At 34.7% G+C, this 23,157-nt stretch overlaps 2 protein-coding genes across 4 annotated transcripts; one reads left to right on the forward strand and one right to left on the reverse strand.

Moving 5' to 3' along the window:
* The first annotated feature begins 2,022 nt into the window (after positions 1 to 2,022).
* On the forward strand, positions 2,023 to 3,967 carry LOC132302867 (expansin-A15). Of its 2 annotated transcripts, XM_059799856.1 has the most exons (4): positions 2,023 to 2,128; positions 2,230 to 2,357; positions 2,454 to 2,766; positions 3,177 to 3,967. In XM_059799856.1, coding segments are annotated over exons 1-4 (750 nt in total). In that variant the 5' UTR covers positions 2,023 to 2,126; the 3' UTR covers positions 3,484 to 3,967. The 2 variants fall into 2 exon arrangements, with proteins under 2 accessions (XP_059655839.1, XP_059655840.1); XM_059799857.1 differs by having other exon boundaries at positions 2,057 to 2,357.
* Positions 3,968 to 5,785: 1,818 nt separating this feature from the next.
* On the reverse strand, positions 5,786 to 14,496 carry LOC132302865 (agamous-like MADS-box protein AGL30). 2 transcript variants are annotated; one of them, XM_059799855.1, is made up of 12 exons: positions 14,309 to 14,496; positions 13,030 to 13,215; positions 11,291 to 11,347; positions 11,167 to 11,185; positions 10,970 to 11,034; positions 10,850 to 10,865; positions 10,678 to 10,739; positions 8,142 to 8,238; positions 7,361 to 7,408; positions 7,144 to 7,259; positions 6,481 to 6,847; positions 5,786 to 6,392 (listed from the first exon to the last, which is right to left on the reverse strand). In XM_059799855.1, the coding sequence occupies exons 2-12, from the start codon at positions 13,212 to 13,214 to the stop codon at positions 6,303 to 6,305; spliced, it is 1,122 nt and encodes a 373-aa protein (XP_059655838.1). In that variant the 5' UTR covers position 13,215; positions 14,309 to 14,496; the 3' UTR covers positions 5,786 to 6,302. The 2 variants fall into 2 exon arrangements, with proteins under 2 accessions (XP_059655838.1, XP_059655837.1); XM_059799854.1 differs by having other exon boundaries at positions 11,291 to 11,350.
* Positions 14,497 to 23,157: the final 8,661 nt, after the last annotated feature.

Consider the following 23,157-nt stretch of genomic DNA (forward strand, 5'->3'; position numbering starts at 1 on the left):
TACACTTATTTTGGAACGAATAGAATATATATATAAATAATATTTGTATTGATGCAAATAATAAATTGGTTGGTGAAGTGAAAAAAGTTTGGTAGAAATAAATGATATCTTCATTTTTCTAAATTAAAATGGTATGATCACCATTATCATCACCCATGTGCAGGTATTGTCTAGTTTCTGTATGTTTCACTTGGACATATAAGAGGAGTTGGTGTGGTTAGTTGTCTTCTGCAACTTCTCATATTGTATTCAATGAAGGGAATTGAGTACTTTTTTCTACACAAGAGAAAATGTTAGTCAATGCGCAAAGATCTTTATTTAATTCGTTTACCAGAAAAGATTTCGTATTAAATTCGTTCACTTCTACCAAAGTCCTAATAAACTGCAGAGCCATCACTAGTACAATGCGGATGAGAGAAAAAACAAGACTTAAATTCCATACTGTATTGCTAGGCAGTAGTCACAGAGAATTGCCATCTAAAATATAATGGAGGTAAGCTATATATATATATATATATATATATAAATGTAATTTGTCAATTGCTTATCAAATTTTAATCATTAAAATTTATTACCTAATGATGCCCTGTATTTTGGAAGTAAAAAAAAAATGCAAATACGGAGTTCATCTCTAAACAAAGTAGGTATTCATTATATTAGTTACTTAAGAGTATAGGCCATTCATCATTAGATACGTAAATATTGTGTCGAAAATGTGTTAAGTTTTTTATATATATTTTTTTTCAGCTTTTTACGTGTAGGTTTAATGGTGATTAGCCGGATAAGTCTCGGGAATATTTAAAATTTTATAGTTATTTTCATAAATAAGTGAGACTATCTTTATTAAATGGTATATTTTCATTAGGTGATCATATAAACAACGTGATATAACTTCTCTTCTAAACAAATATAATAAAAGATTAAATGAAATGGAGAGCCCACTCTCCGTATGCTTAACTAGGGGTGTCGTGGATCCAATTGTGTATAGTCAATAAGTGGGAGCCTTCGCCTTCCCATTGCGTTTCAATTATTGATGTGTGATTTAATTGTGTGTGTATTCATTAAACAAGGAGTCACCAACTCTTCATTTCATTCAAATTCTTTGTTGTCAACATTATTGCTTCCTATTTTTAGTCACCGATTCTTCATTTCGTTCAAATTCTTGATCGTGAATATCATTGCTTTCTATTTTAGAGTAATATATAGGAGTACATTATAAAATTGAATATTACATTTGATCCCATGCAGGCAAGCACATACCATTCACACGTGTACATATCAAGTGATGGTGTGTATAATAAGTAATGGAATCAGAAAATATATATATATATATATATATATATATATATATATATGGCAGTTATATTCTTTCATTTCTCTTCCCTACCACACAAATATTGGGCAGTTGTGGTACTTGCTAATTGAATCTCAAATTAACAGCTTTTAGCCAGTGTGAGAACATCTAATAAATGTAAAATTCACATAATACCCAAAGTAATTTAAACACACATTAACTAGTACACAAAAGAAATAAAACCCATCAGCCAATCCTTTTGGGAATCTTCAAATAGCATTCCAAAGAAAAGTAAAGTCCATAAAATACAAATATTACTCCATGTATAGAAAAAGTTGTATAGAAAAAGTAGAGAGAGAGAGAGAGAGAGAGAGAAGGGGTATTTGCGGCAAATAGTCGTTGCTTGCATGTGCGCATGTAAGGGACTGTTTAAACCAGATAGCAAAACCCAGTGGACCCCACTTGGATTTGGGGGGATTTTCCCACCAGGAAACCTCCAAAAAGCCATATACAGTTTCAAACTTTGAACCCACAAAAAAAAAATAAAAATAAAAAATAAATAAATTCACTCCCTATTGTGGTGTGGTGTGTGTGCTTTTTGTTTTTCAATTTCACCCAACCTGACCATTAAAACCCTAACCGGTTTTTTTTCCCAACACCCCCCAAAAAGTGTCAGTTAGTTGTTACTGTGTAGCTCAAAAAGACCTACCCTTCCCCCTCTCCCTCCTAACTTCTATTTAATCCCCCTCACCCCTCCCCATTTTCTTCACTCATCTCCCCCTCCCTCTCCTCATTTTCTCTCTCCATCTCTTTGTTTCAAGCTCAATTCTCAATGTAATTAACCATCCTCTCTCTCTAGGTTTTTATAGAATAATGTATTTGTAGTTAAGGGGTTGAAGAAAAAATTCTAAAAAAAAAAACGCTTGTTTGTGCAGGAAAATGGCTCTTCTTGGTTTTTTCTTGGTGGGTTTTCTCTCCATGGCTTCACTTGTCCATGGCTATGGAGGGTGGACCAATGCTCATGCCACCTTCTATGGCGGCGGTGATGCCTCTGGGACAATGGGTATGCAAATTTACTCTGTTTTTTTGCATGTGTGTGTGTGTTTTTTTGGTGGAGAAGATCCATTGAGCTGATTTTGATTCTCCGTATTTTTGGCAGGTGGGGCATGTGGGTATGGAAATTTGTATAGTCAGGGTTATGGAACAAACACAGCAGCTCTGAGCACAGCTCTGTTCAACAGTGGGTTGAGCTGCGGGTCTTGCTATGAGATTAGGTGTGTGAATGATGGTAAATGGTGCCTGCCTGGCTCCATTGTGGTCACAGCCACCAATTTCTGCCCACCAAACAATGCCCTCCCTAACAATGCTGGAGGCTGGTGTAACCCTCCCCAGCAACACTTTGACCTCTCCCAACCTGTCTTCCAACGAATTGCCCAATACAAAGCTGGTATTGTCCCTGTTTCTTACAGAAGGTATGCTAAATGTCACCTTAATTGTGTCACAAAATGGCTGTGTGTGTGCGTGTTTCCAAAACTTTGAACCATGGTCTCTCCTGTTTGAGCTTTTGGAGGGTTGGGTACCCTTTAAAATTCAAGTTAAAGTTAAAGCAAAACAGCAAAGTTCCCTTTGTTTTAAGGGAAACCATTTTTCTGAAATTTCATGACTTTTAACTCCATGTGACTGTAAAATGGACCACAAAACTCCATGGTTGTGTAATTTTTACTTTGTTTAATTTCTCTACTTGCTAGGGTCCCCCCTACACGAGTAAATAAATTTCAACTTGAAATTCATTTTGGACTCTTAAAAGGGGTACCCTTGTAGATTACTTTATATTTTTAAGGGACAGTGAATAATTGATTTTTTTTACTTGGGATTTTTGTAGGGTACCCTGCAGGAGGAGGGGAGGCATAAGGTTCACTATCAATGGGCACTCCTACTTCAACTTGGTCCTCATAACTAATGTTGGTGGTGCTGGGGATGTCCATGCTGTGGCCATCAAAGGGTCAAGGACTGGTTGGCAGCCAATGTCAAGGAACTGGGGCCAAAACTGGCAGAGCAACAACCTACTCAACGGACAGACCCTCTCATTTAAGGTCACCACCAGTGATGGTCGCACTGTGGTGTCCTACAACGTTGCCCCAGCTAGCTGGTCCTTTGGTCAGACCTTCAGTGGAAGACAGTTTCGCTAGAGGACCCTTTATTTAAGCTAGGGTTTGCTAGTATTTGTATTAATGAGACTCTTTAGTATGGTAGAGATTATATATATATATAGATATATAGATATATAAATATGTAGTACTCCATATATAGTCAAATTTGGCCTCTAGGGTCAAAAATGAGAAGTGGGCTTATTTTGAATGGCCCCTCTCATTTTTAGTTGATTGCAGGGTATCCTACCCTTCATTCTTGAGGCCTTCTTTCTTCCTACTGTTGTAAGGCAGAGGATTGGTGGCAGAGGTGGTGGACTTTTACCACCCGCCAAGTAGTAATTAGTGGTGTTTTTACTTTCATTTGGGGACCTTTCTGTTGTTTTTGGTGCTTGTAAGGTCACTGTATTCATCTTCTCTGCTGAAGATGTTGTCCTTAGTTTGTTGTGTTTGGTTTGTGTATGAGACTATAAATTTGTAGATTCGATTTCAGTAGTAATGAGAAGTGATTGCTTATTTATTACTATATTTGCTACTCATTTCTTACTACTACTTCAATGATTGATTTACATAACATCAAATGTTTCAACAAAACTAGAAGGGTTTCATTGGGCTAATCTTGGGCCTAGAAACATTTTCATGAAAGCCTGGTTCAGACAGTGCCCATCTCAAAGATGTAAATTTCTTAAAATTCAAGCCCAACTCGAGTATGATCTATGTCGAGTGCTCGAGGCTTGCTAGATGCAATATTTTAAAGGGTAAATTACACTAACCTTCTTTGAAGTTTCGTCAATATCCATTGACTTCCTTCCTTATTTGTCAAATTATACTTATCTACCTTGAAATTTGTATATAAATAACATATACTCCCCTTTGTTAATGGTCAACAACAAAAAAATGTTTATGTTAGCAATTTTGTAACTGTCAAATTCCAATTATATCTTTTGAGGACATGTTTATTGCAATAAAATACAATATATATATATATATCTTTATATAAGGACGAAAACGTAATTAAAAACAAAACAAATCTGACAAAGGAGGTTAGTGTAATTTGTCAAATAAAGAGAGGTCAATATATATTGACGAAAATTCGGGAGAAAGTCAGTATAATTTGCCCGAATATCTCTACGGTGGTTGAACTTTCCAAATTCTCTCCTAAGAGAGGTACAAGTGTTATAAAACAAGTTTGAATACAAGCAAAATAATTCAAAATTTTCTTGTTCATTTCCACTAATAGAAGATTAATTACACAAAAAAAAAAAAAAAAAAAAAAAAAAAAAAAAAAAAGTGAATATATATGTATGTATTAATCAAATATTTAAAATACCAGAATCATTAAATCGTATTGATTTTGGTGGACTTGAACTTCTCAATGAAAGGGTGCAACAATTAGGTCCACTACTGAAATTTAATACTTCAACTAAAATATAACCATATCAAATGGGGCACTTACTAGATTTCTGGTACACACAAATGTCAATTGGGCAAAACTGGTATGGTGCATATGAAGGTGTTCCTATTCCGGACGTAAACCAACTTGTGTCACAATCAAGAAAAATTCAACAAATTCTTTAATTATCAACTTTATGACAATTGTTTGAAAATTAAAATTGAACTATTTGTCTCCTATCCCACATGCCTGTTGAATGCTCATTTTGTCAGTGTTTCTATAGATGGTGACTGCATTTAATTCTCAATGAGATTCTAAACTCTATCATACATATCACCTTCTCTCAAATTAAACCTTGATTTTATTTTTTATTTTTTATTTTTTTATTTTTTTTTGGAGTTGAACCAAAAGACCATCATTCATGAGTGGTGATTCCAATAAGCTTTTGGAATAAACTTGAAAGCTTGTTTATAGTGTTCTCCTAAAATTAAATATTTAGTCTTACAAAGCAGTATGTGCAACTAAGTTGTGTACTATATATATATAGTTAACTCAAGAAATTATTTGTCTGTTGTACTTTGTCTTGCAGTGCCTGGTGTGCTGGCTTCATAGTAAAAGAAGACATTTCATTTCAATGTTTCATTGTCTCTCACTAAGATTTTTGTCATTTTCAGTGGATTGCATGAAGGTTCATAATCTTCTAAAACAACAAAAAATAGTTTTAATAAGTCAAAAATAATAATAAAAAATAAATAAAAAATCTATTGCTAGATTCCACCAACAAATATTACCCATATTTAGTGATTTTCTAATTTATTTTTTTCATAAACAACCGGGCCTTTATCCTGAATGATATGGTATTTTTCAAAGAAGAGGTTTAGAGTTCGAGTTCCACTAAAAACGTAACGTGATATGACACATCGGTTAGTGTTTATTTTAACTTTAAAAAAATTTAATAATAATAATTAATTGTGTGACCTACTCACCATCCCAATCCTCCATCAGAGTCACAGTTATACTGTACAAGCAAGTTCTGAATTGTGACAAACAAATACAATATTTATAACCTAATAACGAGTGATTCTGAATCAAGCTTTCCATGCTCTCCCAAACTCTCTTCCTTCTGAAACTGTATTAACATGTGTGATTCTGAATCAAGTTTTCCAACTGTATGTATTTTTTAACTTACAGCTTGAATTATCAAGTGCAACGGGGGGACGACAATTTCTCCCGCCATTACTGATGTGCACCAAAATGAAGAGGCTTTTTATAGATATACTTTACAACTGATAGTATACAGAGGGGGCTCAATGTCACAAAATTGGGCTTCATCTGAGCAAGTCGGCTCCATTCCTTCTGGCGGCATCATCAACCGTCATTCAAGCTTTCGAGCCTTGCAGTTATGATGTGCATATCCCCCACCCGGACCAACCCCTAAAATTGCATGGTTAAGAAAACCATTGCAACATCAGTTTGTTAAGTTGGGCTGATGATGAGTAGCTTGCACATGCATATAACCAAGTTCGTTGGCGACTTGGTTGTGTGATGTACAGTGTTGCTGCAAGAGACAGGCATACAAGTTAAAGATATCAGACATGATTAAACCCTATCACAAAAAATAACACGGGATGGATGAAAAAACCTACCTGAGGGTATAAACGCTCATCAAGCAGAGGAACAGAACAAGGTTCCGATATAGAAGCTGAATTATGAAGGGTTGTGTCAAACCCAAATTGACGAGGAGGTTCAAAGTTTCCATCGAAGCGATAATCCTCGGTATTTTCTTGCAGGTTCAGCTGTTGTGCTGGTTCGAATTTCTTATCAGAAAGGAAGCTGAAATTGTGTGGTGGGTAAGGATATTGTGCATACATTTGTAGCCTCAAAGCTTCAGTTTTGATCAACTCATCCAGGAAGCCATTCTCTTGTCCAGTGCTAGCAATCTCTACCTTTTCACCATTGCCAAAGTAACCAGAATAGCCACCATAGGAAGTACCAGCGGAGCAATCCATATCCCTACAGGAAGAAGGACAAAAAACAATATGTTGGGAGCGGGTTTTTGAAGAAGGAATTATAAATCTAGTTTTGGCAAAAGCACCAAATAGGTTGATAAAAGTGTTACTGATGCTCCATGAGAATTCTTAACCTGTTATATACTAAAAGACACAACCATCTCTTGTTCTTTTGATGCCACTCATGAGAAAAGGGTTTCATCCTCTATACATGGGTCAAGACATATTTTTATAATGACCTCTAAAGAGAGAATGACTTTAAATATTAGGTATATGACACCTAATATAATACTCACTCACCTTTTGGGAAAGAGGCCTGTGTCCTTGGCTAAAACCATTTGTTGACTATCATCATTAGGAATCCATGACAAAGGTTGGATCTGCTGCTCATGACCCAAGTGGATCCCATTTTGGAACTGCAAGATAGAACTGATTTTGATTAAAAAAGGAAGTCCCAAGAACATTGCGGGAACCCAACTGAGAGCATATTCTTGCGCCAGTTAAGCAAGTTCATCACCTGATTTGTGCATCCTAGAGACAGAATTGGCTGCTTTCCAAAATTTTCCTGCCAAAAATAGTTACTTGATGATTTTTCCATAACAAAGTAGATAGAGCTTTGAAGATAAATTATAAACACATGAGGTTCTGAACTGTGATGCACCGTACTTTTAAGTATGGATTAATATTTCAACTGCTGTGTTAAGATTAGATTAGGCCTTAGGGAAATACTTTCAAATTGTTAGTTTCTGACTCTGCAATTAGAAAGGGACCTCTTTGAATTAGGGTACTATGCTTCAGTCTCTAGATTTACTTATACACATGGACTCTTAAGTGTGTGATTGGGTATCCGAGTGTCTAAATGTCGGATTTATCAAATTACTTATTATAATCCAGAGCGAAATGTTGATCTTATGTAGCATAGTGTTCAACATGGACGCTATACTGTCTTTTAAGTGATCCACTATTCTTCTACTAATTCTCAAGGAAAATAAATAATCAGAATCCATTATGATTTTTTTTTTTCATTCAAACCAGACTCAGTATGAAAACAATTTCCAATGTGCCTCATTCTTGTTTGTCCAACATGGATCCTGATCAAGTATTTAACTTCATTAGTGAAGTCTAAACCTTGGAGGCATACCCTACTTAATTGGGCACAGGCCAATTTGGTAATTAGTAATCGGATGCAATCACCACAATTACTTTAGTAGAATAAAAGTGAGCAACAAGTAAATGCAAATTTTGCATATTACCTAAATTTTGTTAAATCTCAACTACCACAAAAATGAAAAACATACCTTACGTGTTCTAATTTCATTAAGTGATTGCCTGAGAGAATCTTCCATTTGCCCTAGTTGTTCTATGCTGTCGATCTTATCTAGGTTAGTCCAACAGCTGCACAATTCAAAGAAATCAGTACAGAATGGTGATTAACAAAGGCATAAAATATTGCTACAATAAGCAGAATTAAGAATGATATTTTGCAGCCCAAACAAAACAGCAACCTATGATTTTATGGAAAAAGATAGAGCAATATTTCTATGTGGTTACGGGTACAAGTAGAGAAGAAAGAAAATACTGTCAATCATGTTAATTTTGAGATTAACCTTTTAGCTAATTCTGAGCATCTTTAATCCGCTCCATGTAGATTGTTAGAATATTAACCTAAGTTGAGAAAGATCAATGACAAATCCTGAAACAAGTTGTAACTTGTGAGTCACCTTTTTCTTTCTCCTACTAAGCATGAGTTAGTCAAAATTGCAACGGTTTCAAGAATGAGTCGTCATAATTACGCTAATCAATTACGAACCTCATCCCCAGTATTGTGACGCCACATAACTGATTTATGAAAATGGGATGTGTGGCTTAAATACCAAGAACCATTTTTTGTTTGAACACAAAACAATTGTCAAACAACTCAAACCCAAACTCCTTGAAACACAATTTTGATAGGCGTTAGGTAGACATATGTTATTGGCCTTTTACTTGAGGACTTGAGATTTAATTTAACTATCAGGTAAGGACTCCACCTAACTACCCAATGCCTTGAAATGTGGAAATATGTGTATGCATGCTTACTTGAGCGAATTAGGAGCAATACTGTGGCTCATCATTCAAAGGAAACCTAGCCCACCCACGGATTGTTCCCAGCACCCAATGAGACACAGTAAAAATCTGATGCTTAATCCAAATGTCACCTACATTAGTATGGGTATTTTTGTGGTCAACCCAATCTGCAACAAGTACATCTTACACAACTATCACAATAGGTATCCAATACAATGAGGCTACAAATGGCTAAATCATCTTCATCAATTCTTTCTCAATTTATTTAAAATGGAGACTATTTCAACCACCACGTGAATGTGTCTGTTTCCATTTTTTTCCTTTCTTATCTTGCCATACATCCATATCAACTTTCACATTTCAGCCACTCATATTTCTAGTTTTTACTAAAGTTACATTTCCTATGTTTTAGTCCTACTTGTCCTTAACCCTCTTGTATGATTGTATCTAGATCTTCCAGACCTTTGATTCAACATTTATCCCTGCTTTAGTTTCATCAATTAAAATAATATTATCAGTAAATTGCAAACTCCATCTAAGCTCATCCTAAGTGTATTTTGTTAGTTCATAGATAATTAGACAGATGTGTGGGCTCAATGATAATCCTAGATGTATGCCTAAGTAATTGGAAACCAACGTGTTTCTCCCACAGTTGTTAAACTGTAGACATATTTCATCACACATCCTTTATCATACCGATAAATTAATTGATGACTCATTTCTTTTCTAAAACACACCACATTAATCTATGAACACAAAATGACTATCTTTCTTTATAAAGTTTTGTTAGTCTTTTCAGTAAGTAATTAACTTCCATCGTTGACTTCCTCGACATAAATCTAAAATGGTTTTCTGGCTTGTTGTTTCATGTCTTACAGTCTTGTCCCTTGTTCAAGCATTCTCCAGAATTTATTAGCATGACTCATTATTTGGATGCCTAATATGTAAGTACTAAAATACTTTTGTACCAATCATCCAACATTATTTCTAAACACTTTCAAATCTCAATAGGGGTGTAATTTGGTCCTATAGCTCTTCTGCATTTATCAATGAGTCAATACATTTTTGCCTCGCACACTCAATCTTGGAAATTTTCATTAATCCCCCTAGGTTACCAACTTACCATCTTCTTTTAAATTTAAGCTCTGATATGATTTTCAAGTAACTTCTCAAAGTAACTTTCCTTCTCTAATTTCATCATCTTTCACGAAGACCCTTAAATCCTTACTTATGATACACTAAATACAATTAAAATCTCTAGCCTCTCTCTCCCTGGTCTTAGCAAGTTTATAGATACTCTTTTCTCCATCTTTGATTCTCCAAGAACCTCTTTTGATATTCTTTTAATACATTCAGACATCTTATTCAAAATTTTATTAGTCACATCTTCTAAATTTCTTACATCTTATTCTTAAAATATTTTTATTTCTCCTCTTTTAAATTCCACCACCTAATTCTTGATATATCATCTTAAGTCCCCGGGTTGATAAAAGATATAAGAACAGAAGAGAAAAAGAAGTTTACATGCATCAGGTGATGCTATCTGTGACTTCCAAATTCACATGATTTTTTTTTTGGCGTGTGTGTGTGTATACATCGACTGTATCACAAAAGTTGACCAAATAAGAACCTAAAGATAATAAAACAGTAGATCTCATAGAAAACTCTCAATAAGTAACATAATAAAGACAAGAATATCAAATGCAACTTCTATGATTCATGAAATTGAAAAACACAACTTCATAACCAAAATTTCCAGATTTTCACCTCAGTCTGTTCTGGACTTCTGAAAGTTGATTTCGGAGTAACTTTGTTCTATTGGTCAAATCCTGCTCAAAGCAAATTAAGAAATGCAAAACATATTACTGTTATCAATACCTGACCCAAAGAATCTTAAATTATTAAATATACCAGTGGTAGAAACTGTTTGCAGGCATACCTCAACTGATTGATAACTGCAGCATAAACAAAATGACAATTATAACATATTCAGGATAAAATACTCAACCTAAGATGTTCTATTCAGAAGTTGCATCAACTGTACAAAATTGCCACGTACCTAGTACCAATAAAATCTTGTATATTTACATCATGATCCAACTTCTTAAAGGTTTTCTTTAATGCCTAGACTCTCGAAGAGAAAAGAAAAACTTATATAAATGAGTAAGAGAGATCGTGATGCACATATAAATAAATAAATAAAATTAAAATTGAACAATTCAGTGGAGAAGAATAGGCTGTACAAGATGAGCTTACTTCAAGGCTCTCCAACTTCCTGTTCAGATAGTAAGAGACAATTTAGTTCCAGCTAAATTTATATTTAACCCAGATAGTAGATGGGAAAATACTTGACTCTTCAAAAGGGGAAAAATGGTAATACCTTTTTGCCCTTTCTTGTGGAGTTAATTGTGCAAACTTTGTGATAACCCCTTCAATACTACTGGAAGGAAGGGCGAAAAAAGGGCTTAGGTATAATAGCAGTATCAATAATTATAGTATCAATAACAATTGTGATAGCAACAGTAAAAAAATAAAAATAAAAATAAACAAAAATTAAAAATTAAATCATTTAATAGTGACACCGTAGATGCCCTCTTCACTCCCTTCAAATCAATTTGACACTTAACAAATAGAGTTACTAAAAAATAAAGAAAGCATAGCATGGCAAATGACAGCCTTAGGACCCGAGTTAGCTTATTAATTGTTTCCAGATTGGTGAATGACTATCACTACCTAACCTACTTTGCAATTATATTGTCCAGCAAATGACACTCGTGCCCTTTGTTTACTTTATTTCTTATGGCAGATTCTGCATAAATGTAGGATTGTTAGGTAACCAATGTGCATAAAAGCCTTTAAGGGCAACATTAGTTTGCCAGTGTATAAAAATATTGTGGCACATTTATTGACTATAATGCTAGTATACACATATTAAGTGTTAGAGAATCTCTTAGTTATTGCAAGATGACAGTCGTGTTTAAAGATTATATTCAAGCAGGCTTATATAGCTCTCAAATTTGTGAATAAATTTCTTTAAAATAAAATTTTCAAAATAGCTTCATTTTCTTTTTTCTTTTCTTTCTTTTTTTTTTTTTTTTTGACAAGTTAATAGTTGATGTTATGATTAAATGTTAAGACACGGAACCCGAGTCTAATCCTTGCATGGATAACACATCTAATTTTACTACTTTATGAAACCTACCATAGCCAGAAATTTAGCTCTCGTATCCTATTAGCTTTCAATTTGAAGTTTCCTCATGCTATTCCCTACCCTAATTTGTATAGGCAGTTATATTCCAAGCTTGATCTTCAGACATTACTTATGTACTGTTTGCATTTTTTAAAGTTGCAATCATCTGAGTGCAAGCGCGCTATTGGCATCTTTTTTTTTTTCCTAGTTGGCGTTCACATACACTTGTCTCTTCTGAGACTTGAACTCCTGACCTCCCTTTGGGAAGTAAGAGGCTGATACTGCTATTGGCATCTTAGACAAGTCATAACTTAAGTTTGTTTTGGATAGGACTTGAAGGTTCAAATCACATCATGTATCATTTGCCAAATGGAAGAAAAGCAGGCATGCAATCTATTTTACGAGTACATGCTAAAGATAGTAGCAAATGAAGAGTTAATGATGACCAATTGTCAACCTCACTTCTTAATATGGTAAGACAACAATTCTGCATCTGGTTTTATAATTCTCCCTTTTTTGCTTGCTTCCTCAAACTTATTACTCACTCTGTGCATTGTCCTTCAACATGTACTGCTTTGAGACAGTACCTATGAGGCAATCTAAACTTGCCTCAGAAATTATGCGATTACTATAAGCTGTGCAACTGAGGAACATGACCAAACAAACAACTTAGAGACAAGCATGACGTAATGGTTCTTCAGAAAAATGACTAGATTTCTCTATACCACATTACTGGTTCTCCCCAAAATAATTAAGCTTTCTCGATACCACGCTATCTGTCCTCACATAATGACTAAGCATTCTTTATGCCGTATAAACTCAAACTCATGCTTTGCCTCCTTTAGGCTTGATTATCAGCTGGCTCAAGATTCACTAATACAAATTGTATGCGTGAACAGGTAAAACTAAAAATAAAGATAAAAGAGTACCTGTTCTTTGCTTTACATATCGTAGGCTTGCCACTTGGCGAAAACATGATAAGAACAATGTCAATATCACATAATATGGACAACTCATTAGCCTTTTTAATGATTCCATTCTTCCTTTTCGCATAGGTTGATTGGCGGCCATTAATATTCTCCAATCTCTTTATCTTTAGCTTGACCCGTCCCATTCTGCATTTTCATTGACAAACTTAGTTTCTTCCACCCTTCTAACCACCCATACCAATTTGAAACCAAGCCAAAAGATCATCACATTCATCAATATTTTATAATCCCATTTTTAACAGAAACATTTTGGAAGAAGCTTTTTAAATACACTGCACAAACATGAAGTATCAGTATAAAAAAATAATAAAAAAGCAGAATTAGAGTCATCAACAACACGGGTCATTGAAAAATAGTACAACCCATAAAAAATTCAGCAGAATAAACACGAACCACTTCTTCAAAGAAAACCCTAGTTCAGATAACATGAGAGAAATGCTGTATTGGATCAAAAATGGTAAAGGAACACTAAATATAAAAATTACCCAGATGAGGAAATCAAAAGAATAACTTGAAAATTAGAACAACCCATAAAAAAAATAAAAAAATTAAGTCCGGAAAATTAACCAAAATAAGAGTCATCAACAACATGGGTCATTGAAAAATAGTACAACCCATAAAAATTTCAGCAGAAGTAACGCGACCCAGTTTTAAATCATAAAAATTAACAAGAAAACAACCGTTTCTGGTGCACACACTTTATGAAAAGAAAACCCTAGTTCAGATAACATGAGAAATGAAGCATTGAATCAAAAAGGATAAAAGTGACACTAAATATAAAAATTACCCAGATAAGGAAATCAAAACAATAACTTGAAAATGAGTACAATCCATAAAAAAAATAACAATAATAAGTACAGAAAATTAACCAGAATTAGAGTCATCAACAACACGGGCCATTGAAATATAGTACGAACCCATAAAAAAATCACCAGAATTAACGCGACCCAATTTTAAAATCATAAAAAATAACAATTTCTGATTCACACACTTTATGAAAAGAAAACCCTAGTTGAGATAGAATGAGAAATGATATATTGTATCGACAAAGGATAAAGGAAGGCCAAATATAAAAATTACCCAGATGAGGAAATCAAAAGAATAACTTGAAGATGCGTGTAATCCAACTCTCTGAAATGTGGGACGGATAGATTGCTTTGCCAATTACAGACAACAAAAAAGAACAGAGAGAGAGAGAAGAGAAGGGTTCATAGCATACCATAGCTTTGTGTTGTACGACCGGATGGGCGGGAAAATCGGTCATCACGAGGAGCGAGAGAATCGGTGAGTGTTAGAAATTTCCCAAACCAATCAATCAGAAAAATTTCACAGGCTTTTTGAGACCCCCATTTGATGTGTGATCAATGAGCATCGAACCGCCTCGAGCTAGAGATCTCTTTTTTGGCTCGAACCCATGAGTAACCCCACTTCCTAGTGGTTAATCTCTGGAGGCTAAATTGGTCATTTTACTTGGATATTTACCTGTTCAATTTAGAAATTATTTAATTCCAAAAAATAAGGGTTTAAATTGTCTTTTTGAGAGATTTTAAGTGTCCTCAACCACCTGCATAATGATCGAATGAGTTCAACATGATAACGATATATATGGATTCCAACATTCAATTTGATGGGTTGTGTTGAAGTTATGAATTTGATAATTTGTTAGCTGGATAATTGAATATGACTTAAAATAATAATTTTATACAACATTATCATATAACATATGTTATATTATACATAGAGTATTATCTAATTGTATAATCTATAATATTTTAATAAAAAAAAGTTATTTTATCATCTTCTTGCCTCTCTCTCTATTTCTTTTAATCTAATTTTCTTCTCTCAGTTTTATATTTGCCTATAATTTTATTTGTCTTCTCTACCTTCCTTCTTTTTTAACCCAATGATTATTTGTTGATCTCCAACATTAACTTTTTTAAGGGATAAAATCGTACAAAAAATCTCCACTAACATTGAACACTCCTCAATTACAAAAATGTTATAACACTGCCCCATTTTTGTTAAATTGTCAACCAAATGGACGGGTGTCTATCCCTTGCTCTTATTTAATCATTTTATGTCAAAAATGCCCCTCAAGCCAACATGTGATGGGTACAACCACTCGTTATGCTCTTCATGTCGAAAATACCCTCATCTCTTCCTTTCTCTCCCCTCAAGGGTGTCAAGTTTCTTTTCTTATGTTTTTGTTTTTTTGTGGGCAATATCCAGGTGTTTGGATCTCTGTAGTGACTTTCTCTTCTTTGTGTTTTATTTTTCATGGGTAACATTTAATGGGTTTTGGACACATGTGTTAGAAATTAAACTTTATTATATTTTAAAATATTTTTGTAAGTCATGGGTGTTTTTTTATTTAGTGGTTTATATTTATGTGAATTTTTTTATTAGAGTTAGTTGGGGGCATAAGAGTTACAACTAGTAATGGTCATGTTAGTGGGTTAGTGGGAGTTTTGCCTACTAAATGATATGTTAATGGGGTGTTAATTTTGATTTACATTTATATTTTGAAGCCTATATAAACCCATGTATTGTACCCATTTTTAATCAAATGAAATAAAAAGTGTTTTCTTTCATTTTATTCTCTTCCAAATAGTATAGTGTTGTGTGTGTAACTAGGCCACTATTTCCAACAAAGTGATATCAGAGCTAGTTTGTGAGAGAGAAGAAATGGCAAACAATTCGGTTCCATTTCAAATGTCTCAATTCACCAAAGATAACTATGAAAATTGGTGTATCTGTATGAAGGCAATTTTGGGAGTACAAGATGTGTGGGAAATTGTTTCCAAAGGTTATGATGAGCCAGAAGATGAGGCAACTTTGTCTCAAGCCGAAAAAGATGTTTTACAAGCCATGAGAAAGAAGGACCAAAAGGCGGTGATGCCCATCCATCAATGTTTGGATCATGGAATGCTACAAAGAGTTACTAGTGCAGAAAATGCAAAGCAACTATGGGAGATTATTCAAAATTCCTTCCAAGGAGTTAATAAAGTGAAGAAGGTTCGCCTCCAAATGTTACGGGGTGAATTTGAAGCATTGCATATGAAGGAATCTGAATCAATTTCAGATTATTTTTTGAGGGTCCTGGCTATTGTAAATTAACTAAGAAGATATGGCGAAACCACCATGACTGATTCAAGGGTCGTTGAAAAGATCATTCGGTCGTTGGATTCCAAATTCAACTACATTGTTGTAGCCATTGAAGAGTCAAAGGATTTGGATTCCATGACTGTTGATCAATTCATGGGTCATCGTTGCAAGCTCATGAAGAAAAGGTGGTGAAGAAACAAGAAGCTTTGGAGCAAGTGCTACAAACAAAGTTTTCGTTGAACGAAAGAGACAAAAAACATGGAAGAAATCAAAGGGGCCGAGGACGTGGAAATGCACGTGGCCGAGGAAGAGGAAGAGGCCGTGAAAGAGGAGAAAGAAGCAGTCAACACACAACCAACAATGAAAAAAAAATCCATGACTCACAACAAAAAAGAGGTCGTGGTAAAGGAAATTACTCAAGGTCATATGAAAGAAGGTATGATAAGTCTCAAATTCAATGTTACAATTGTCAAAAGGATGGTCATTATGCTTCGGAATGTAAAAATGTTGCTAAAAATATTGAAGAAAAGGCTAATTTTGTTGATGAAGAAGTGGAACCAACTTTGTTGTTGGCATACAAAGGTGAAAGGAGTGATCAAGAAGAAATGTGGTATCTTGACACCGGTGCTAGCAACCATATGTGTGGTAGCAAAGAGAAGTTCGTTGATATTGATGAATCAATAAATGGCAAGGTGACATTTGGAGACTTATCACAAATTCCGTTAAGAGGGAAAGGTAAAATATTGATTCGTTTGAGGAATGGGCATCATCAATTTATCTCTAATGTTTATTATGTACCTAATATGAAGAACAATATTTTGAGTTTGGGACAACTCTTAGAAAAAGGCTACAATATTTCCATGAAAGATTGTAGTCTTTCGAATAGAGACCCATTGGATAATTTAATTGCCAAGGTTCTAATGACAAAGAACCAGATGTTTTTGCTAAATATTCAAGCCGAAGAGGCTAAATGTTTGAAGGCTTGTTTTAATGACTTGACTTGGCTTTGGCACTTGAGACTTGGGCACTTGAATTTTGGAGGATTAGAATTATTGGCCAAAAAGAAGATGGTGAAAGGATTTCCTTTCATTAGCAATCCAAATCAATTATGTGAAGGATGTCTCGTTGGAAAGCAATCAAGGAAAAGTTTTTTTAAATAAGCTACCACAAGAGCTACGGCACCACTACAACTTATCCATTCGGATGTTTGTGGTCCAATTTCTCCATCATCATTTGGTAAGAATAATTATTTTTTATTATTCATTGATGATTTTAGCCGAAAAATATGGGTGTACTTTCTTAAACAAAAATCGAAGGTGTATGGAATTTTTAAGAAATTTAAAGCACTTGTTGAAAAACAAAGTGGCTATGATGTAAAGGCTATTCGATCCACATCAAATAATTTCAAAAAAATTTGTGAAGAAAATGGAATTCACTATCCTTAACGGTCCCGAAATCGCCAAACAAAATGGAATTGCAGAAAGGAAGAACAGAACCATTCTCAATATGGCTCGAAACATGTTGAAAAGCAAGGAAATGCCTAAAGAATTTTGGACTGAAGCGGTTGATTGTGTGGTGTACTTGTCCAACCGGTGTCCTACTAGAAGTGTGCAAAACAAAACACCACAAGAAACATGGAGCGGAAGAAAGCCAAGTGTCTCTCATTTGCGGGTTTTTGGGAGCATTGCCCATGTGCATGTGCCGGATGAAAGGAGGACCAAGTTAGACAACAAAAGTGAAAAAACGGTGTTCATTGGCTATGATGCAAGTTCCAAAGGCTACAAGTTGTACAATCTAAGCAATGGGAAGATTGTCATTAGTAGAGATGTTGAATTCGAAGAGGAAGCCACATGGGATTGGAACACTCCAAATGAAGATTATAATATTTTTCCAATTTCTGACGAGGAGCAAGAAAATGAAGGCATGGAGCAGCCCATTTCTCCACCAACATCACCTCCACCACTATCAATTCAAGATCAATCAACTCCATCATCATCAAGTTTAAGTGACACACCACCACTTCGCATGAGGAGTCTTCAGGACATATATGACGAAACAGATGAGGTAACGGAAATGTTAGGTGATCTAACACTTTTTTATCTCTTTGCGGATTGTGAACCCGTAGGATTTGAAGAGGCGGCACAAGACAAAAAATGGAGAAATGCTATGGATGAAGAAATTAAATCCATAGAGAAGAATGACACATGGGAGCTTACTACACTTCTAAAAGAGCAAAAGGCAATTGGTGTCAAATGGGTGTATAAAGCAAAGAATAATGTTATCACGACCCGGACCCGGAGGTCCGAACCGTTAGCCGGGTCCTTACTCGAACCCGAGGTCATACACGTCAATCATATCATTTCAAGCGTCAAAATATCACCCTTAGGACCATCCCTATGTTGTCACATGGTTTCAACACAATAATCAGAGGTTACAAGTGGGATACCGAAGAGGAAAGAGCAAAGAACCCCAAAGCAGATGCACTTCGGTCGACCGAAGTGGAGCTTCGGTCGGCTGAAGCAGGCCATCAAGAACCGGTCAACCGAAATAACCCTTCGGTCGACCGAAAGTGAGATACTGAGAGCATGTGAAAGGTTCGATTGACCGAACCCTATTTCGGTCGACCGAAATAGAGATCTCGAGAGCTGTAAATGGTATCGATGAGCCATTTCGGTCGACCGAAATAGGTCATTCGAGTCATGGTCCTGAACTTAACCTACTGTGATATGAAAATGAAAGGGAAGCTAAAATGGAGACTTTACATCATGAACAACTTACATCAAAATGGATTTCAAGCTTCTAATTACATTATCCTTTACATACTAAATGAATTTAATACATTTTTACATCATATACTTTACAAAATAAGTTCAAATTCAACAAAAATACACTCAAAATGTTCTTCAAGTTCTCTTAGTTCTGTGGTGGATTGATGAGGGCTGAAAAGTGTGCTTTTAAACCCCTTAAGCTTGAGTGTTCTAGGACCTTTATCTATCTTATTTTCCCATTTTAGTACTTATTTGTGTTTTTGTCTATTTTATGTCAATAATGTTAAAATGGGCTAAAAATGGTTTCTTAAGGCCTTTTTGGAGTCAAACTAAGTCTTAGTGATGATCCGGAGCAAAAAGAGGCTGATTTGGAGCAAAAATAGGCTGATGCTGAAAATCTGCCAAGTTGGATCGATCCAACTTTTTCTGAGATCGATCGCTTTTTTTGAGATCGATCAAAGTTGGATCGATCGAAAATCAAAGTTGGATTGATCGAACTTTCTCTGATCAATCAAACTTTTTCTCTGATCGATCGAACTTTTGCTGGCAGCGAACTGTCTTATTCCCATGCGCGCCCAAAACTCCCACTTACCACATAGTACGGGATTAGATATTTTTGGAGCTATATTCCTGACTTAGTGACTAAGAAAATGACTTTCTATATAAAGGGAAGTGACCCATCTTGTAAAGGAGCTTTTTATCTTTTTATTTTTACATTGTATTTTTTATTTCTCTCTCTAGCAAAGTTAGAGATTATGGTTAAAAGAAAAGAGGGAAGTGGAGGCACGTCTCAAGACCCATATCTAGATCCACTCTCTCTCCATCTCTAGAGCTTCAAAAAAGAAGAAGAGGAAGAAGAAGATGGAGCCATATTTGGAGCTTGATTTCATAACCACATCCACCTCCTCTATGATTGGCTAGATCTACACTTAGGGCTTGGATGAGCCCTAAGTCTTGTGTAATCTAAACCCTTGTATTTCTAGTTTTGGGGATCTATATATATTGTTGTGATTAGTGTTCTAACTTTATGAATTTCATGAATCTTGGTATATCTCTATGATTTCTATGGTTTAATTATTCTTATTAATTCTCTAGTTTATTTACATGTCTATGTGTGATTAAATTGGGAATTATGTCTCACATGATTCAAATGGTTTAATTCGTCCTATTGATTCTCTATTTTAATTACAGGTTGTCTTATGTGTGATTATTTGGGGAATTGATCTCTACACTAGATTCTCTATATTGGTTGCATGTCTATGTGTGATTAATTAAGGATTTAGTGATGGCTAAGCATGGGTTTTCATTAAATGGGTTTGTCAATTAATTTGATGGTTTATACTTATACTTGATGGGTTGTTCTACAATTTAATTCATACTTGTAGGTAGGTAGACAATCTATGCTTGCTTAAATATTTCATGGCTTATTATTGCAAATTCCATGATTCTCTAGATTGATGTCTGCTACAATAGTTGCTGCTTAGATGGGTCATGCTTAAAATTGATGGGTTGTGCTACACTTAGTTTAGGTAGACAATTCATACATAAATTAGATGGTCCATGCTCAATATTACAATTGATAGTCGCATTTTTTTCATAACAATGTATTCCCCATTAATGGAAAGCAAGTGGTTAATTACACGAGCTTAGTGGTGATTCCAATACCCTAAGTTCTCTCTTCATATCTCTTAAATCCCTATTTCTAATTAGTTTTATTTCACTTTCATTTTAATTAATTGTTTTCTAGTTTAACCAACCAATCTCTATCTTTTGCAATCTTGTGATACCCTAGAGTTGAAGTTAAATTCCAACACGTATAATCTCTTAGGACAATCCCTACTCACTCTTACTATTTTAGTAGTAGTGTTGGTAGTGGTTTTTATAAATTTAAACTTGACCCAAAAGGCTTTTCTTGAACCGCACATTCACTACATTATTTTGGCGTATAACAAGCGGCCATCGTCAAATTTTGGCGCCATTGTCGGGGATTGAAGGTTTTGTTGGAATTAAACTCGACAATAGTGTTCATTTGATTGTTTCTATTTTTATTTTATTTTATTTTCCATTGTATATTCTTTTCTCTTGTTCTCATTATTATTTGTTCAATTAGATACTTGACTGTAAGGAAGGCAAACTTTGGAACTTGAAGCAATAATTGAAGTTTAAAGCTAATATTAAAATTTGAAGTTGCTTAAGGATTGTTGTGAGCGATTCTTGGAAATCTTATATTTTAATTGTTTCACTTCTTTGCATGCTTGTGATAGCCCTTGTTGAGGCTCATTATATTGTTTTATCTTTGTCCAAGCATAGGTCCTTGTTGAGGCCAATATTTTCTTACATTTGAATTTTAATTGTGAATGGAGGAATTGTTTGATCCAAGTTTGGGGGAAAATTAGTTCCCCTCACCTTATGCTCTTCCATCATATTTTAATCCTTATGAGATTGAGTCCAATTCATTTCATGCATAATCTTATTATGGACTTGATCACTCATTTAATCCTTCTTGTGACTATTACCCTCCCCCACAATTTTATGAAGAACTAAATCCACCACCTTCTAGGTACTCACCCGGACTTGAAGAAAAAGTATTAGCTTTACTTGATGTGCATATTTCACAAACTCCGCTTATTAATTCTCATTCTCAAACTTTAGCCAATCTTGAAGCTCAAGTTGAGCAAATTGCAAGTACTCTTTCTTGTTAAGAGGAGGAGGAAGAGGCAAATGAAAAAATGGCAATAACTTCAATGTATATAGATGAGGATGATGAAAGTGAAGAGGATGAAACAAATGAGTTAATGCTTAGCATTCTATCTTGTATAGAGCAGGAAGTGGCAAGTGAGTTAGTGGCTAATCCAATAGAGCATAACATGATTAATGAGGACTTTCCTTGTTTTGATTATGATTTTATCTCGGACATTGCTACTCTAAAGAGTGAGGAGACGTTGACCACACTTGAGGTAGGAGAGAGGAGGAAGAACTTGTTGAAGAGAGCCTTCCTTCTATAATCTCTAATGACCTTCTTAAGGAGTTCCTTTTTAAAATGTATAAAAATTGTGGTTTTAATCTCGAAAGCTCTAAAAATGAAATAAACTCTCTAATGGACTCCTTAGTTAACTTGGAAGGTGAAGAGATGGTGATTTTTGAGGAGGAGAAAAAGGATGAAGAGAAGGTGTTCCTTGATATTCCAAATGAGTCTTTGAAAGACATTGACTTGCCAATTCACAAAGGAAGTGATTCTTTGAATACACTTCAAGAGCACAAAATTGAGGCAAGGCTAACCATGATTGATTTTGTTTTCAAGACCGTGGATGAAAGGAACAATATCATCTCTTTCATTTCTTTTCAAGTCATTCTTTTGGAGGATGATTTCATTGTTGTAAGTGGGACATTAAATGAGAAAAGTGAAAAGAGGATCAATAATGATGTTTCATATCCGGTTTTTGATTCTTTTAATTAGCGAGTTGGCCCAACGTCTTGCTAGAGACGTTAAACTAGCATTCGTAGAGTTTTCAACTCTATTCCTCTCCCATTTCTTTTTATTATTTATTTTTATTTTTCATTTTTGTGTACATTCTTCTATCCATTTTTCAATATTTATTTTGGTTACCATCATTGGGGCTTAGCATAGGGTTTTCTGCACTTTCATGTTGAAAATTGAGCATTTTGCATAAGTTCGATCGATCTCAAATGAGAGTTCGATCGATCAAACTTCATACCTGCATCAAACCTGCATCCAAATCACTCTCTGTCCCATCGATCTAAGAAAATCTGCATATTTTTGTTCTCCATTAAATCGATCAGAAGACCTTCGATCGATCCAAACTCCAAGTTCGATCGATCTTCAGTTCCCACACTTAGAAAAATTTTGAGCCTATATCAACCTGCATATTTCAGCTCTCTATCAGATCGATCGAAAACATTCCTAGATTGATCTGAAGTTCTTTGATTGATCCAACTTCATCATTGGATCGATCTATAGTGTTCCAATACGTAGAAAAAATTTGAACCCAAAAAACCTATATATTTCACCTCTCTGTTAGATCGATCGAGCATTTTGTCAGATCGATCGAACATGTCTGCAGGTTTTGAAAATTTATTTTTACTTTTACTTTTATTTTTATTTTTGTTTATATTTCAAAAATCCCAAAAATATTTCTTTTATTTTATTTAGTTTATTTTAGTTATTTTATTTTAT

This window comes from Cornus florida, unplaced genomic scaffold (assembly GCF_030987335.1).
Source record: "Cornus florida cultivar Cherokee Brave unplaced genomic scaffold, ASM3098733v1 CherokeeBrave_3.0.0_Hap2_Chr04, whole genome shotgun sequence".
NCBI classification, from domain to species: domain Eukaryota; kingdom Viridiplantae; phylum Streptophyta; class Magnoliopsida; order Cornales; family Cornaceae; genus Cornus; species Cornus florida.

Excerpts from the sequence above, each read along its gene's own strand:
- LOC132302865 (XM_059799854.1), bottom strand. The coding sequence starts at position 13,214 with ATGGGACGGGTCAAGCTAAAGATAAAGAGATTGGAGAATATTAATGGC. Across the intron at positions 7,409-8,141 it reads ATGAAATTAGAACACGTAAG|GAAAATTTTGGAAAGCAGCC; the intron begins GTATGTTTTTCA and ends TATTTTTGGCAG. Across the intron at positions 7,260-7,360 it reads CTCTAGGATGCACAAATCAG|TTCCAAAATGGGATCCACTT; the intron begins GTGATGAACTTG and ends TCTATCTTGCAG.
- LOC132302867 (XM_059799856.1), top strand. Across the intron at positions 2,358-2,453 it reads TGATGCCTCTGGGACAATGG|GTGGGGCATGTGGGTATGGA; the intron begins GTATGCAAATTT and ends TATTTTTGGCAG. Across the intron at positions 2,767-3,176 it reads GTCCCTGTTTCTTACAGAAG|GGTACCCTGCAGGAGGAGGG; the intron begins GTATGCTAAATG and ends GGATTTTTGTAG.